Here is a 15,636-nt window from a genome sequence, read left to right as displayed (position 1 = left end):
GTTTTCAGATGTTCAGTGAAACGTTCAGATATATATATATTCATGAAGACACACGTATTATGCAACTGCGGGAAAGATCGTTGAAGAAAGGTTTAAGAAGAAATGACATCACTTTCTCTGAGGCAATGTCCAAGTGAGCAAACCACCATTTTTATAAGCGTCCCTTTACCCAAGTCTCGGGGCTGTTTGTTACCCTAGGCGAAACTGCCATTGCAAGGGAGAGAGATTATATGCGAGGGCATCTCCAATTTAGCAAATCTCCACATGAACGACCCTAGTGATGAGGGATGAAGAAGTGTCCCGCTGCTTCTTGAAGGTAATCAGTTGTGGTAACAATTCCGTATAATTGTTTCCTGGAGGAGTTTCTTGGTACTTTCACTATGGCGCTTCCCAAACACTGATCACAAAGAAGGTTTTGTTGTCAATTGTGCCTCAGTGAACTCATAGTGAGGTTGATGTCACGCTGTACCTTAAATATTTCTATTAAAAATTGTAATTGTCTATCAATGAAGACAGCAATCGTAATGGCAACACCAAGAACGTGTTTGTGATGTATTTGTCTGAATCAGAGTGACCTCCCCTATATCTATTCTACATGATATGCTGCCTAAACACGACTGTATTTCTCTTTAAATGCATAAGGCTAGATGAAAACAGTATCATATAAAGGTAAATATTATGAAAAATAGTTTGCAAAAGTATATAAGATGTGTTCTTTGAAAATCTTTAATATATTACAGACAGATCTGATACACCAAGATAGGCCTGAGATACAATGAAAGCAGAGTTATCTACCCTTTTTAAACAAAGAATTTGAATCCATTGATGTACAAGGGTACATTGTGTGAATAGTCAGTTTCACAACCAGAATGTAACCATCCAATTGATACGGTAGCACCACATAAAGTATTGAACTGAAAGACGTAAACACAAGCGCTGTTAGATTATTTTCATACGCTTTTCTAAACTTCAAAAAAACCAAAAAAATTAAACTAATCAACATAAAAATTGTTCAAGAGAGTATTGTCATAAAAATCTTTAGCTATATTCTAAGTCAATATAAACAGCGGATAGGTGGCTTGGGCTGTCGACGCCCACAGATTTAACCGGTGCGCCTTCTGGTGGCGTGACATGGCAGTGCTTGGGGACGCGTTCTGGATGTGGCAGGCCTTCTCCTACAAGAAATGCATTGGAGAGAATTTCAAAGGGCGGAATGAACATAAGTTTCGACATTGACTAAGGGGTAACGAGGAAATAGCAAAAAGGTTCCCATTGTGGTTGATAATGTCCCTATATATATGTGTATGATATAGAGTTAATATAATTTACAAAACACCGTTGTGTCGAACTTTGATGTGTCGAACCTACGGTTGTGTCGAAGTGAAAAGCAATTCCTCATTTAGACTTTTAGTGGGTGTGTCAAACTTCGGATAACTCGAAGTATTTGCGATGTGTCCTTCACCTTTCAAGCAAAGATGCTTTACTGAACGTGTAAGCAGCGTCAATGAGTTATCTCATTACCAAATTATCGTATGTCGTTCATACTGTCAACCACTCGTTTACGTACCTCGTTCTTGTTATTGAGGAGGGTGGTGGTGATGTTGGAGCCGGTTCCCCAGGAGTCGGCGTCGCGGAACACCAGGTCGTTCAAGCCGGCACTCGCCGAGGATCCTTTGGCCCAAATCTGAAAAAACCCGTAGCACTGTTAAATATATACTGGTTATATAACATGTTGTTGACATGGTAACAACGTAAATAGGTGCAATTAGGTCATAAATGTTCGGTCATGAATAGATCGCTCTCTTTTAATACTCATTAAAATAGAAGGTAAATTCATTGCACAGTATAAATCTCAGTAAAACTAATGTTTCTCTATGAACGTACAATATTTGTGATTCTTTTGAGGAAAGCAGCTATATTGGTAATAATAACAACAAAAAAGCAGGATAAGGTATCCAAAAATAATATGGATTACCAGGCAGTGTAAAGCTACGGATAAGAAAAAATCTTCATTCCCGGCACGTCACGCTGACAAATAGGGCTTGTAAGTCTCCTCGCGAGGCGGTACTTCCGGTACTAAGCTGGTTGCCGGCTCCTTTACGCGCGCCAACTTACGACATTCGAGACTGGGCCCAGCTTACTTTCGGTACCAGATTTCCGGTGTCAATCGTATATTCAAGAACCAGTTTTGATTCCAAATTGCGCGACAACCAAATATGATTTTACTTAGAACGGACCAAGTCCTTGGTTGTCACAGCTGTTGACAGTCGTAATGGTTGGCTAATTCGGGGGATGGTTAGATCGGACAATTGTTAATCCTGTAAGGATTATCAGTTCCTTTAAAATTAAAACTGATAACCATGAGACCACTCGAGAAGGAATCAAACGTTTGTCACCGGAAGTACTAATGTCTCGCGAAGTGCCGTGACCTACATACGGGCCCTATTCCATATGGTTACAGAGAGCAGAAAGAGGACCTTTATTAACCACATAGTGGACGTTGCCAACAGCAACAGACGTTACCAACGCGTCCCTTACCTTGACCTGTTTCCCGGCCTTCAGTGAATAGTTTCTGAAGGTGTATGACAGTTTTCTCTTGGAGTCCAAGTCCCTCTCAAGTCTGTAGCTGTCGAGATCGACATCCTGAAAAAAAACCCAAAACATTTTGGTATTTTGCTTCATAAAAATGCATCCAAAGGTATTCATGGTCCCAAACATTTCTGTTTTGACAGTTAAAGGTAACCCATATTACAAATGGGCTAGGATGCTTAATTACTGGCGACATCAGAATATCATATACCCTTTATTTCCACAATGCATTTTTATGAATATGTGCAACAAGTCTTGGCATATCTTCTGTATTAGTACTTTTTTTAAATGAAACATTGATATGTACTCAAAATCTCTTTATACGTCCTTTTTTGCATTGGTAAAATCTGGTATGAAACATTCACTTCTTTTTCAAATGTATCGACTCCAAAATCATAACATCTGAAATGATAGTAAATTTATAGGAGACAGTTAGTTGGAACACAGAAAGTTTGTATTTACCCTGCGTGATGTTCCTGACGATGTGTTCTCGAGGACGATGAACTTGCCCTCAGGGTCGACGGAGGCGACTACGACGGGTCCAGAGGAGGTGCGCTGATACGTCGTCTTGGCCGACACTTCACCTCGCATCATCTTCATCGACACTTGGGATGCATGTCCTGGTAACGAAAACGTCTACAATGTAGTGAGATGGTCAATGTTCACCAAACAAATTCCAATAGAAAACAAATCATCTTATAATATAACCTTTTTATCATTAATGTACATGCAACAAAAAAATTGCTTTATGTTATCATATATGATTACAATTCATTTAATATATTCTTCATACTTGTTTACTTTAAGACATAGCCTTTATGTTGTAGGTTACAGAATAATTAATTGACAAAACAATTATGAATAAATGGTTAGGTCAATGCAATACTTACCAAAGTATATCTATAACTATCCTTGTTAAAATGCGAGATTGTAAATATAGTTGCCGTGATTAATATTTAACATTAATAAATAGTTAATAAAACCCATACAACTGTTTCCGTAATAAACAAGAGGAAGGTATATATCAATAGATTCACTGTAAGGGTTAGGTGTAGGTAGCAGGTTTGGGATGATTTGGGGAGAAAGTTGGAAAATGTGTTGAAGATTTTGACAATTTCTCCCACCTTTTAATGCGCTAAGAGTCACAGTCTGATTTTTGAATAGAGCTTTAAAGGACCAGACTACTCTTGGAAATGAAATACCTTCCAAGATATGGTCATTGTGTTATACATGTGTTAAATTCTCTAACGTGATGCATATTCAAGAGCATGCGTTACCAACATGATACTTTTAACAAAGTGTACTTGCGAACAATGAAGATATGATATGCTACCTTGATGCAATGTATGACACTTCATTCTCACCCAGACGAATGCCACCTTACCAGCAAATGACAAATTTAACTAGGACGTGTTTCTTTTATACAGCAGAGCTCTGTATCACTTAAAAGAAGGAAAAGAACCTACTGATACTGAGTCTAGAACCCATACACAGTCGAGACATCGAGAGTTCGAGATATTGAGAGTTCGAGATATCGAGAATTCGAGTTGACGAGATGTCACTACAGCAGCCATAGCGTATATACTAAGACAGCTTGTGGTCTGTTAGGACGACCTTTAACACTAGGTGCACTAAAGGTGCTGTCAGGCCTCGATTTGGGAATTAGCTATAGGGAGCAAGCCTTGAAACCTTGAAACAAGAAAGGAGCCAGAGCTATGAGATCCAGGGTTTATTCAAGCAAGTGTGTTTGCATGACATTCAAAATACATCAATTCATACATAATAATGACATACAATAATAGAAATAGTAATCAATGATATCCTAATACAGTTTATATCTAAGTCCGGTAATATAAGCAATGTGTGGTACAACAGGGTATGTACGGTAACTGCTTACAGAAACATAATACAAATAATACAACATTTTCTTGAGTAACTACGGTACTGATAAATAACATAACCTGACGGATAAATTAATCATCAACAACAATTGCAAAGAACAAATACTGAGTGGAGCGCCCAACAGTTTACTTACAGCATGTAGTGCCTAGTTCATTGTGCGGATTTGTGACTATTACGTTATGTCGCGCCTAATGCGTTAACTACGGTAGCGATTTATTACGGTATGTAGTGCCTATTGCGTTAACTACGGTAGGAATTTATGACTATTAGGGTATGTTGCGCTTAGTGTATTGACTACGGTAGGAATTTACTATTATTACGGTATGTCGCGCTTAATGCATTAGCTACGGTAACGATTTATGACTTGTGTAAGTAATTTCCGTTATCAACAAACATGCCTTGAGCAAATACGGTAAACGGCGCGAAGTGCTCAGAATTGACATATACCATTTAACTCCGGTATTGACTGTACGCATTCTAACTGTAATGTTAACATTTATTTTCTCAATACAATAATTTCGGTAGATACGGTAAGTGGAACTAGAGAGTGATATAAATATGTGTAACTACGGGGACAGACGATATAGTTTTAGCTAGAGTACTACTACTTTGTCCCATCCTGAATTATTTGGGTGACTACGGTAAATGTATTTCGACGGTGATGTTGCTATTGGCAACGTGTAATTTCGACATATACGGAGTTAAGCCATGACCTAGAATATATGTAATGCTGTAGTGCTACATTTTTGTGCTTTACAAAACAAGACAGTAACTTAGTTAAATGAATATGTACTAGGACGGCGCTGTTGTCATTGGCTACGCGTATTTTTAAATTACGGAGCTAAATAAATACGGAACGAAGACTGTAATTGGAAAATACACGGATTTGAATGTATATTTTCTGGTAATATGAAGAGTAGACAATACCATTTTCTACTGATTACGGTAATGTGATTCGCGTATAAACTGTTTTGTACGGTATACAACTGCACGCGGAACGGAACGTTTAATATATCATTATTCAAATTATTATAGTGTTGGTGAAATGTCAAAATACAAATGTTGGCTGTTATACCTATCATGTGCGCGTATCTGAGGTAAATCTACACGAATATCATTTGATCGGCGGACTATAGTAAAATACATAAACTTCGTCTTTGCTGGAATTGATTGTATAAACTCGGAACTGTTTTTTGTGACTAAGCTACTAGAATCTAGACTACTGAACGAGAATCTAACCTGCATAAACAGAACTAACACACGCAAATGAATAAAACAAGACAAAGACTGGGAATACACATGTGTGTCAAAACATAGAAAATAACTATTCGTTTGTACATGAAAACATAAACTTGAGGAGCCCACGACGCAATGTGCATAAATAAATATCCCTGGATAGCCTGATAATTAATCGGTTATCTAGAACTAGCATTTGCAATGACAAAGTGCTTCAATGTTGTAGGAATGTTTCTAACCTAACTCTAACATTTTCTAGTCGATAATTGCAAAGAAATAACAAGTTAAACAAGACTAAAGTTTAAATGTTTCTTACCTTGAAACAAGAAAGGAGCCAGAGCTATGAGATCCAGGGTTTATTCAAGCAAGTGTGCCTGAGATGGAAGAACCCAGGATTTTATACCCCACAGCTCTGCTCGTTTGTCATTATCAAGTTTCTATAAAGTTGAAGTTTCCATATGCGTTATCTACCCTATGCTGACAAAGTATACTACACGAGGTGGGTGGTAAGAAGATGATTACCCTAACAAGGTTTGATTTTTCTTTGTGGTGTAGCCACGGTCAGCTTGCGCCAGCTGCTTAACAAAATATCTGTCAGCGCCTGACCATGGCATTTACGACAGGACAAAGAGGATGGCATGATGGTAATCTCGATCTTGTTCAACAAAGGTTGATTTTCGATTACGACTTAGTTGGTGGTAGATATGCTCCTGCTGGGATGAGACTATTTATCTGTGCTTGACCAAGGGATGTACCCGAGAAGAAAGGCCGGGCCGACACAGCTCGCTAGCTTCATCTTTGATTAATTAGTTTAAGGTTGGCGTGGACGCGTTTGCTAATTTGCCTACTACTGCGCTTGATACGCGGGGCTATAAACAAGACACACTATGCACTGCAACTTGACGTATACGAATTTTCTTTGTTATGAATAATTTGTGAAAATATAAAATGTATGAAGAAATATATGCACTGTAACAATACTATTAAAGAAGTTAACACCTTTTTCCATTTGACTAAAAGTTAACCTGTCATGCTATCACAGAATAACGGGACCCGGTGTTTTACATGGAATGACAGATTAACTATAATCATATGAAACAAATCAGGTTCCTTATCTTCTTTTGGGTAGTATAATCGAGGATGTCATTTGTTTGTATGGCGTCCATGTTCGTTCATCGTATCGATAAATCGATAAATCGCTGTCAGAAACGGTGTTTCTAAGAGCGTCTCATCGTCATCCCTCTGTGAAATAACAACATGTTAGATGTGTTAGTTTATTTGAATCGCTGCTTACAGAAGCTCCCTAGATCGCAGCAATCTACGGGGTTATTGCCATGGAAACCATATCGACAACAAGGGAGTTAACTCAGACGTTACAGGCGAAGTTGTATTTATAATGATGTTATCACCGGATCTACGAAATCTAAAGGGAAGAGAAGAAGAAGTAGAAGAAGATGATACAGCGATCGAATGGCAGTGTATGAGAAAAATTATGCCATTGGTTTTCAGTAATCACTAACCATACGTGCGACACATGTCCGAGGAATAATGTGATATTCTTAATCGTAATGTGCCTAAAAGGCGATGTAAAATAAACAAAATCAAAAACAGGTGATGAGGGAGGGTATAGTGATGCAAAATGTAAAGATTTTCCTTGAGTATTATAAGAATAATGGTACATCACAGATGAGTTATGCATATGAGCTCAATAGAGCTTATCACAACTTGAAGCATATAACAATAAACACATCGACTAGCTATAACATATGATCAGCTATCATACACCACGATAAATACTACTAACGTCTTTCATTACGCGAGAAGGTGGCAAAGAGGTACACACTCCACTAGGGCTTCTGAGATCATGAAACTGACAGGGAAAAATTGGCACATTAGAAAAAAATGCTGGCGTCATTAGAAGCAAAAGCAAAGTCTCTAGGAACTTCTACTTGGTGGATAAATTGGAAGCAAGATATCAAGAAATGCCCATGCACAGTTATCTATCCCACAATCCTTAGATTAGACATGCGTAAAGGACGTTTCCGTTTGTTAGTTGCGCATAAGCCCATGTTAATCTTGTTAGTACTGTGGGCACAGCGTCACACTGGGACACGACTCGTGGTTTGGTTTTACGACGACACGGTCTGCTCACTACCAGATTTCTCTTCCTCCATTTTGGTTTTAACCTCTTCCTCCTTCCCTGATTGGCCTGCTGACTGGCTCGACATAGAACTAGATGATACTCTGGTTTTCCATGAGGATGAGCTCATATAGGATGATGGCCTTCATGAGAGAGAGTGCATGAAAACAAAATAAATATTGAGCAAAGAGTAGAGAACGAATCAGTGAAGACACCAATATGCCACAAGTCACAACATAGTCAGCAGAACTCATCGGTGTGGGACTGAAGCTACCACCCTCACACCCTATTTATTTCTTGTCGCCGGGAGATTTGTCACCACCATCTTCTCCCGGCTGACTCTCGTTTGGGGCAGCATTGGCCTCCTCAACTCTATCCTCAACAGGTTTAGGATCAGGCAAGCCTTGAGGCTCCTCTAGGCGTTCCCTCTCCTCTGGAGTCGGCGAGCGTGCGCGTCGACTTGAGCTCGAAGAAGACTCGACTCTTGTTGTCACCACTCGCACTATCTTGCCATCATGATCGGTCTCCACGCCGTTTACATTGTATTCCCCTGAGATGTTTATAAACATGTAGACGCTACATGCGCCAGCACCGGCCATCAAGGAACAGAAGCAATTTCCAGACAACCATCTACTACAGACGGACAAGACTCACTGACAGGGGAAGACTAACATACCGGTCAATTTGTAAAAAATATTTTCCGGCTCAAATAAAAGCCGAATTAGGATTTGGATATACTTTAATTTGAACAAAGTTAAAAATTTTGAAATTTTATATTCAATTGACGGGTATGTCATCGTATCCCAGCTGGGTAGGCCGATGTTCATGATGTTGATCACTGGATTGTCTGGTCCAGACTCGATTATTTACAGCCCGCCACCATACAGCTGGAATATTGCGGCATAAACCTAAACTCACTCACTCACTGTTGTTGTAACTTTATGTTAAGTGACAATTCTCCACCCACCCTCTCTCTCTCTCACAGCACAGAGAGGGAGAGAGAGAGAGGAGAGGGGTAAATGCTATTTATCGATGTACCTATTGAATTTTGCTTCTATTTTACGCAATCATGATTAGGTAACAATACTGTTAGTCTTATATATTAATTATCAATGTTGTAAACCGACTTTCTATGCTAAAGGACACTACTGTTACCGTCAAATGTTAGGTAACTAAGCTGTAGATGATTGTCACTCTCTGAATATACGGAGCCCGGTGGGGTAGCCCGGTGGTTCGCTCGTCACGCCGAAGACCCATGTGAGGCATGGGTACAATCATGTGCCTATTTCTGTGTCCACCGCCGTGTTATTGCTGGAATATTGCTTAAACCTCACTCCTCAATCTGAATATACGTGAGTGAGTGAGTTTAGATTTACGCCCCATTCAGCAATATTCCAGCTATATGGCGGCGGTCTGTAAATAACCGAGTCTGGACCAGACAATCCAGTGATTAACAGCATGAGCATCGATCTGCGCAATTGGGAATCGATGACATGTGTTAACCAAGCCAGCTAGCCTGACCACCCGATCCCGTTAGTCGCCCCTTACAACAAGCATGGGTTACTGAAGATCAATATTCTAACCCGGATCTTCACGGGTCTCTCTATATCCGCTAACGTTTCTTTGTGTGTCATGGTTTGGCGTTCACGTATCAACTGATGTATGAGCGGGCGAGACAGGTTGGTAGTGGGTCAATAGGTGTGTATATAACCGGATGTTCTTTCTGTGACAAACAGCTCAGGCGAACACGGTCTGCCAACAGTTTAAAGGTAAGTCTTACACTACGCTATCCTTATTTCGTGTTCAGCGAACCCTTGTCAGCCCGCATGGAGAATGCCCAGATTAACAAATAGTCCTGATTATCAAGGTTTGGTAAGTATTTGTGTATTTTAATCATCCGAAATTGGCTTGAGTATGGTTATGAACATGAATCGCAGTGGGTGTTTTCAAATCGTCATCGTGACCATGCTATCACAGTCACGGTGACATTAAAACGATAACTACTAGAGCGGTTTATCTATTTGTGTTGACAATCTATAACTGTCTGGGGACTAATTTGAAGTGATCAGTAGAATCTCACCTTGTATCGTAATTTTGTGTCAAACGTGTTTCACTCTATATCCACTTTCTCTTTATCTGGTTGGTTGGTTGTTTTACGCCGCACTCAGCAATATTCCAGCTATATGACGGTGGCCTGTAAATAATCGAGTCTGGACCAGACAATCCAGTGATGAACATCGATCCACGCATTTGGGGTACGATGACATGTATCAACTAAGTCAGAGAGCCTGACCACCCGATCCCGTTAGTTGCCTCTTACAAGCATGGGTTGCTGAAGACCAATCCTACTCCGGTTCTTCACGTGTTTCTCTGCATCTACTGGAAGCGCTGATTGGATACAGTGCGCCCATAAAACTACAAAAGGAAATCAGATGTGGGATTCGATCACACCAACACAGGTTCCAGGGACGCCCAGGGGCACTACTCTAGACGGCACAGTGTTGAGGGTTGTTGTTGGTTGTTGTTGTTGTTGGTTGTTGTTGTTGTTGTTGTTCGCGGCGCTCAGTAGTATTCCACCTACACAGAAACGGGTCTACAAGGAGCTAGAGAACAGGATCCAGAGATTGAAAAGACCAACTCCGGCAGAGAGCTAAGTCACCGCTAGAATTTCTAGATTTGTCCATATTGTTGTAAATATTATTCTTATAGTGCTTTGTAATATTTGTCAGACCGCCTCCGTGGTGTAGTGGTTGGAGCGTCCGCCCGGAGAGCGGAAGTACGCGGGTTCGATCCCCGACCGCGTCATACCAAAAGACGTTAAAATATGGTACTTGTTGGTCCTGGTCGCTCGGCATTAATGGGTACAACAAGGACTGGTCGGCTCGGAGTCAGAGTATAATGTGTCTGAGTGGGGTATTCATGCTTCACTGCGGCATGGTATCTCAGTTGGCTAGCACTATAAAACCAGCTTCAGACTGGGCTAGTACAAGCAGCCGCACATACACATACACACGCATGCCGTTAAACCCAATTTCACCTCACCTCACATCTTATTTGTCATACACAAGTATGGGTCATTCCAATCTAAACTCTCAGGGTAATAGGAAGGAGATTAGATGTGCAATCATCTGTAAAGTTGTTTGTATAAGGGTGTGTAACAAATGGAGATTCCGTATTTCCTGAGGCGCGCCAAATGGAACTACCGAATTTACAAGGGTCTTACAGTCCCGTATATCCTTTAAAAAGACGCCGTGTGACGAATTTATTACTCTGACGATCTCCATTTTTCAGATTATCTTTTAAAAACAACATTCAATCTTCGGCAGAATAAGACGCAAAAAGTTCAACGCCATGATTTATTCCGAACGGTCATAAAGGGATGGCTTAGTTTGTGATTAAAATGATCGAATTTGAGGTTTTTGTTAAACAAGTTAAATACAGAAACATTTTATTTTATTTTATATTTTTATTGACACAAACAAATTTTTTAATAAGAAAATATGATAACAATTTTAATAGTCTGTTTATACACACAATTGTATACACCTAGTCTAAAACTTCGAAGCCATCAACCGCTTGGCAGCCACATTCCATGTAAGGTCAAGGTCATCTGTAGAACCAGTGTATTGTGTCACGTGCATCCTGGCAAATCCGCCTACATGGTTTCGTATGCTTTGGCTATTGACCAATCAGAATTCGGCCAGTTCATCTTAAGGGTAATAAAGTGTTATGAGTACTTTGGAATACTTTGTCATAAATTAGCCATAACCTGTATTGCTGTGAGTCCATGGGTATGGTTAAAATGAGGCGTTGAGCTATATCCTTTACAATATCACGACCAGTGACACAAATGTGTTCCCATGTGAAGAAGCAAACACGGTCGCCAGGCGTGACGAGTGGACGCATCAACAATTAGGCTAATCAAGCGTATATCTGTATACCAACAATTACACATTCACACCAGACATGAGCAAGGGCCGCATTTGTATTTTCTGTGTTTCTCATCGCTCAACCGACCCTTTTAATTTCTTCCCCAAAAAAAAAAAATAAATAAATAATAAAAAAAATAAAAAAAATAAAAAAATAACACAAACAAAAAACAACTCTTTTTTTACATTCCAACACCGCAGACTCGAACGGTCGTGTCATATATAATGTTTATCTTCTAATCAGTCGCTGACACAACTCTAAAGTACAGGAGTATAATGTAAAAAAGAATTACATAAATGAGTATCAAGAACATTTTTAAGATAATTTTAGTTTTATAAAGATTTTTTGTCTTCGACCAACCGACCGACTCTCCTCCCACTTAGTTATATACACGCCAAAACATTTGACATAATCATTACTCGTAGACATATTCATGAGTGAATGAGTGAGTGAGTGAGTTGAGTTTTACGCCGCACTCAGCAATATTCCAGCTATATGGCGGCGGTCTGTAAATAATCGAGTCTGGACCAGACAATCCAGGGATCAACAGCATGAAAATCGATCTACGCAATTGGGAACCGACGACATGTGTCAACCAAGTCAGCGAGCCTGACCACCCGATCCCGTTAGTCGCCTCTTACGACAAGCATGGGTTACTGAAGGTTCATTCTAAACCGCACCTTCACGGGTCGACATATTCATGAAGAGTATTTTGCTCTTCTTATTACCAATACATAAATGTACATGTGCATTTTCCGCGATTCTCAAAGCAAATTGGTCAGCTGACGTAATATGACATCACAAACACTATTACCATATTAGTAAGAAATCTACAATAACAGCACATTGGGAAATAGGGGATATGTTGTTTGCATGCGAAACCACGGGAACACACACGATGTCTAGCAACGAAACAAAGTTGTTTATGTGATGAGATTATTTCCAAAGAAATCATGCTCAAAACACATTATGACAGCCATGAAGCCCGTGCAAGGCCTGTCATTCCAGATTCACCATTGCCAGTCAGATTCGATTGTGAATGACGCACATTGTATTCTTATAACCAATCGCTCAAAAATATTGGATGAAAAAGACGATTTAGTCATTAAGGAAGGAACATTATTGATCATGCAAATACAACACGAAGAATATTTATGTTGCAAAGACAGGTTAAGATGGGAACACGTTCAAATATTTGATGCCAAGTTCTCAGTCTCTCATTAGCAGATTATGGGCCCAAAACAACAAACACATTTGCTCTGAACCCCCAACGACAACAATCTCAGTCTATGAAACTTAAAAGCGACCAAAAAGATATCCTGGTGCATATCCTTATTGGATACAGGGCTGTGTTTGTTTCTGATATTTTATTTCGTCATAATGCCCTATTATGTTGCAGGAGTTTTTATGGCTGTTTAACACTCAGCATGGAAATCAATATGGACACACATTGACAGTTGCGTGTACAAATTCACATGAGATATTGATCAGGACGTATCAAAATATTCGGATGTTAGCAAGTACGATTCATATTGTTACATTTGGCCTCCGAGATCTGAGGTTACCTTCAATCTGAAAGCGTGTTTCTGAAATACATCTGTTGCAGAAAAGCAGAAAATGTCTGTTATGAAATTGGCCATGTACACCCTCGTTGCCTGTCTAACGGTGTCGGGATTCGTAATTGTGTCCGGAAATCCTGACAGTTGCTATGTGAGCAGTTTGATGGAGACAGGCTACAGATTGAAAAACGTCAGTTACAACTTTGAAGTTAAATCCAGTGTTTTCAGTTGTGCTGCCACCTGCGTCATGACACCCATTTGTACTTCATTTGATTTCGACCAAAGAAGAAAAATGTGTTTCCTTAATTTTAATGATTCGTCAAATGCTGCCCACAAGCCAGAACCTGGGTTTCTACACAGTGACATCAGCAACTGGTCGAAGGTAGTGTATGCATAATTTATTGTTTTCGGTAACTTCCTTCTGTTCACTGTTGCTGTTAGTTTGCAAACACCCGGTGTCCTAATCTGGATTTCTGCACAGTGACATCAGCAACTGGTCGAAGGTAGTGTATCCATACGTTATTGTTTTCGGCAACATCCTTCTGTTCAATGTTGCTGTTAGCTTGCAAACACCCGGTGTCCTAATCTGGGTTTTTACACAGTGACATCAGCAACTGGTCGAAGGTAGTGTATCCATACATTATTGTTTTCGGTAACATCCTTCTGTTCACTGTTGCTGTTAGTTCTGCAAACACCCGGTGTCCTAATCTGGATTTCTGCACAGTGACATCAGCAGAGTGGTCGAAGGTAGTGTATCCATACATTATTGTTTTCGGCAACATCCTTCTGTTCAATGTTGCTGTTAGCTTACCAAACACCCGGTGTCCTAATCTGGATTTCTACACAGTGACATCAGCAACTGGTCGAAGGTAGTGTATCCATACATTATTGCTTTCGGTAACATCCTTCTGTTCACTGTTGCTGTTAGCTTGCAAACACCCGGTGTCCTAATCTGGATTTCTACACAGTGACATCAGCAACTGGTCGAAGGTAGTGTATCCATACATTATTGTTTTCGGCAACATCCTTCTGTTCACTGTTGCTGTTAGCTTGCAAACACCCGGTGTCCTAATCTGGATTTCTACACAGTGACATCAGCAACTGGTCGAAGGTAGTGTATCCATACATTATTGTTTTCGGTAACTTCCTTCTGTTCAGTGTTGCTGTCAGTTGGGGATTTACAAATTTACAGCTTTCATAGTCACGATATAGCTGAATTACTGGCGATGTGACTTGGAATTTTAACTCACTTACTGACTGTTAGTTCGCAAACACCAGGTGTCCATATCTTCTACACAGTGGCATCAGCAACTGGTCGAAGATAGTGTATGTATACATTATTGTTTTCGGTAACATCCTTCTGTTCAGTGTTACGGCCGTGGGGTAGCCTAATGGTTAAAGCTTCCACCCGTCACGCCGAAGACCCGGGTTCGATTCCCCACATGGGTACAACGTGTGAAGAACATTTCTGGTGTCCCCCGCCGTGATATTACTGGAATATTTCTAAACTCGGCGTAAAGCCACTCACTCACTCACTTCTATTGCTGTTAGGTCTCGAACGCAGCTTTCTCATTTCATGTCTTCCCCTACATTTTTGTCTATAACGTCCACTGGGAAGTTGATTCAATTCTTACCTTGCGTCTCAATCACAAAGAGAAGTTGTCATCAATATATTTTTCATTATTGTATTTCGCAAATTCTAAAATGCCGCTTAAAGGAGAGAGAATGGGCGTCGTCTTGCATGGACGGAAAGTATTGATACATGATGACAAGGTTCCAGTTAAAAGTTCGGTAATAGATTGATCAGTCATAACGCGTAGAGATAGTTATTATTAAATACCTGTCTTTAAAGGACAGCAAAACAGTTAGGTAGGTATCACACTTTAGGTATTAAACGAACCAAATGAATATTAAAACAAATACTTTTATCAGATTATTTTATTATGAATGAAACTAATCTATAGACCACTAGCAACCAAAGCTAGATCACCTTATTGGTGGTGAATCGCGGCGTTTCTTCATCCGTATCATTTCTGTAGTGGGATTTTAAATCTTCAGTGTGGTCACCATTGGCTGTGTGTAATGCTGACCAATTAAAAAACAACACAACAGGGAATTAAAAAAACAGTTTCAGCCACTCTTGCCCAGAAGTTGTTTGATCAAGACTTACAACATTCAAGGCCGCAGTAAATCTTTCAAGAAGTTGTAGTCGACATGTGGAGGAAGTTTCCAGATTTGATGCATCAGTGGCAAAAATGATGTCTGCAATTTCTATTTTGA

General features: G+C 39.9%; 2 protein-coding genes across 2 annotated transcripts; both read right to left on the bottom strand.

Annotated features, from left to right (window-relative positions):
• Positions 1 to 1,049: 1,049 nt before the first annotated feature.
• LOC124264832 (70 kDa neurofilament protein-like) lies at positions 1,050 to 2,120 on the bottom strand. The gene is made up of 4 exons (XM_046699616.1): positions 2,116 to 2,120; positions 1,885 to 1,897; positions 1,568 to 1,684; positions 1,050 to 1,175 (listed from the first exon to the last, which is right to left on the bottom strand). Exons 1-4 carry the CDS (start codon positions 2,118 to 2,120, stop codon positions 1,050 to 1,052), a joined length of 261 nt encoding a protein of 86 aa, XP_046555572.1.
• Positions 2,121 to 2,427: 307 nt separating this feature from the next.
• On the bottom strand, positions 2,428 to 3,325 carry LOC124264830 (intermediate filament protein B-like). The gene is made up of 2 exons (XM_046699614.1): positions 3,052 to 3,325; positions 2,428 to 2,643 (listed from the first exon to the last, which is right to left on the bottom strand). Exons 1-2 carry the CDS (start codon positions 3,187 to 3,189, stop codon positions 2,443 to 2,445), a joined length of 339 nt encoding a protein of 112 aa, XP_046555570.1. The 5' UTR covers positions 3,190 to 3,325; the 3' UTR covers positions 2,428 to 2,442.
• Positions 3,326 to 15,636: the final 12,311 nt, after the last annotated feature.

Source organism: Haliotis rubra, unplaced genomic scaffold, assembly GCF_003918875.1.
Source record: "Haliotis rubra isolate DU_JTF1 unplaced genomic scaffold, ASM391887v1 Scf947, whole genome shotgun sequence".
Taxonomy (NCBI): domain Eukaryota; kingdom Metazoa; phylum Mollusca; class Gastropoda; order Lepetellida; family Haliotidae; genus Haliotis; species Haliotis rubra.
The sequence above is the reverse complement of the archived record's forward strand: the minus strand, read 5'-3'. Positions and strand labels throughout refer to the sequence as shown.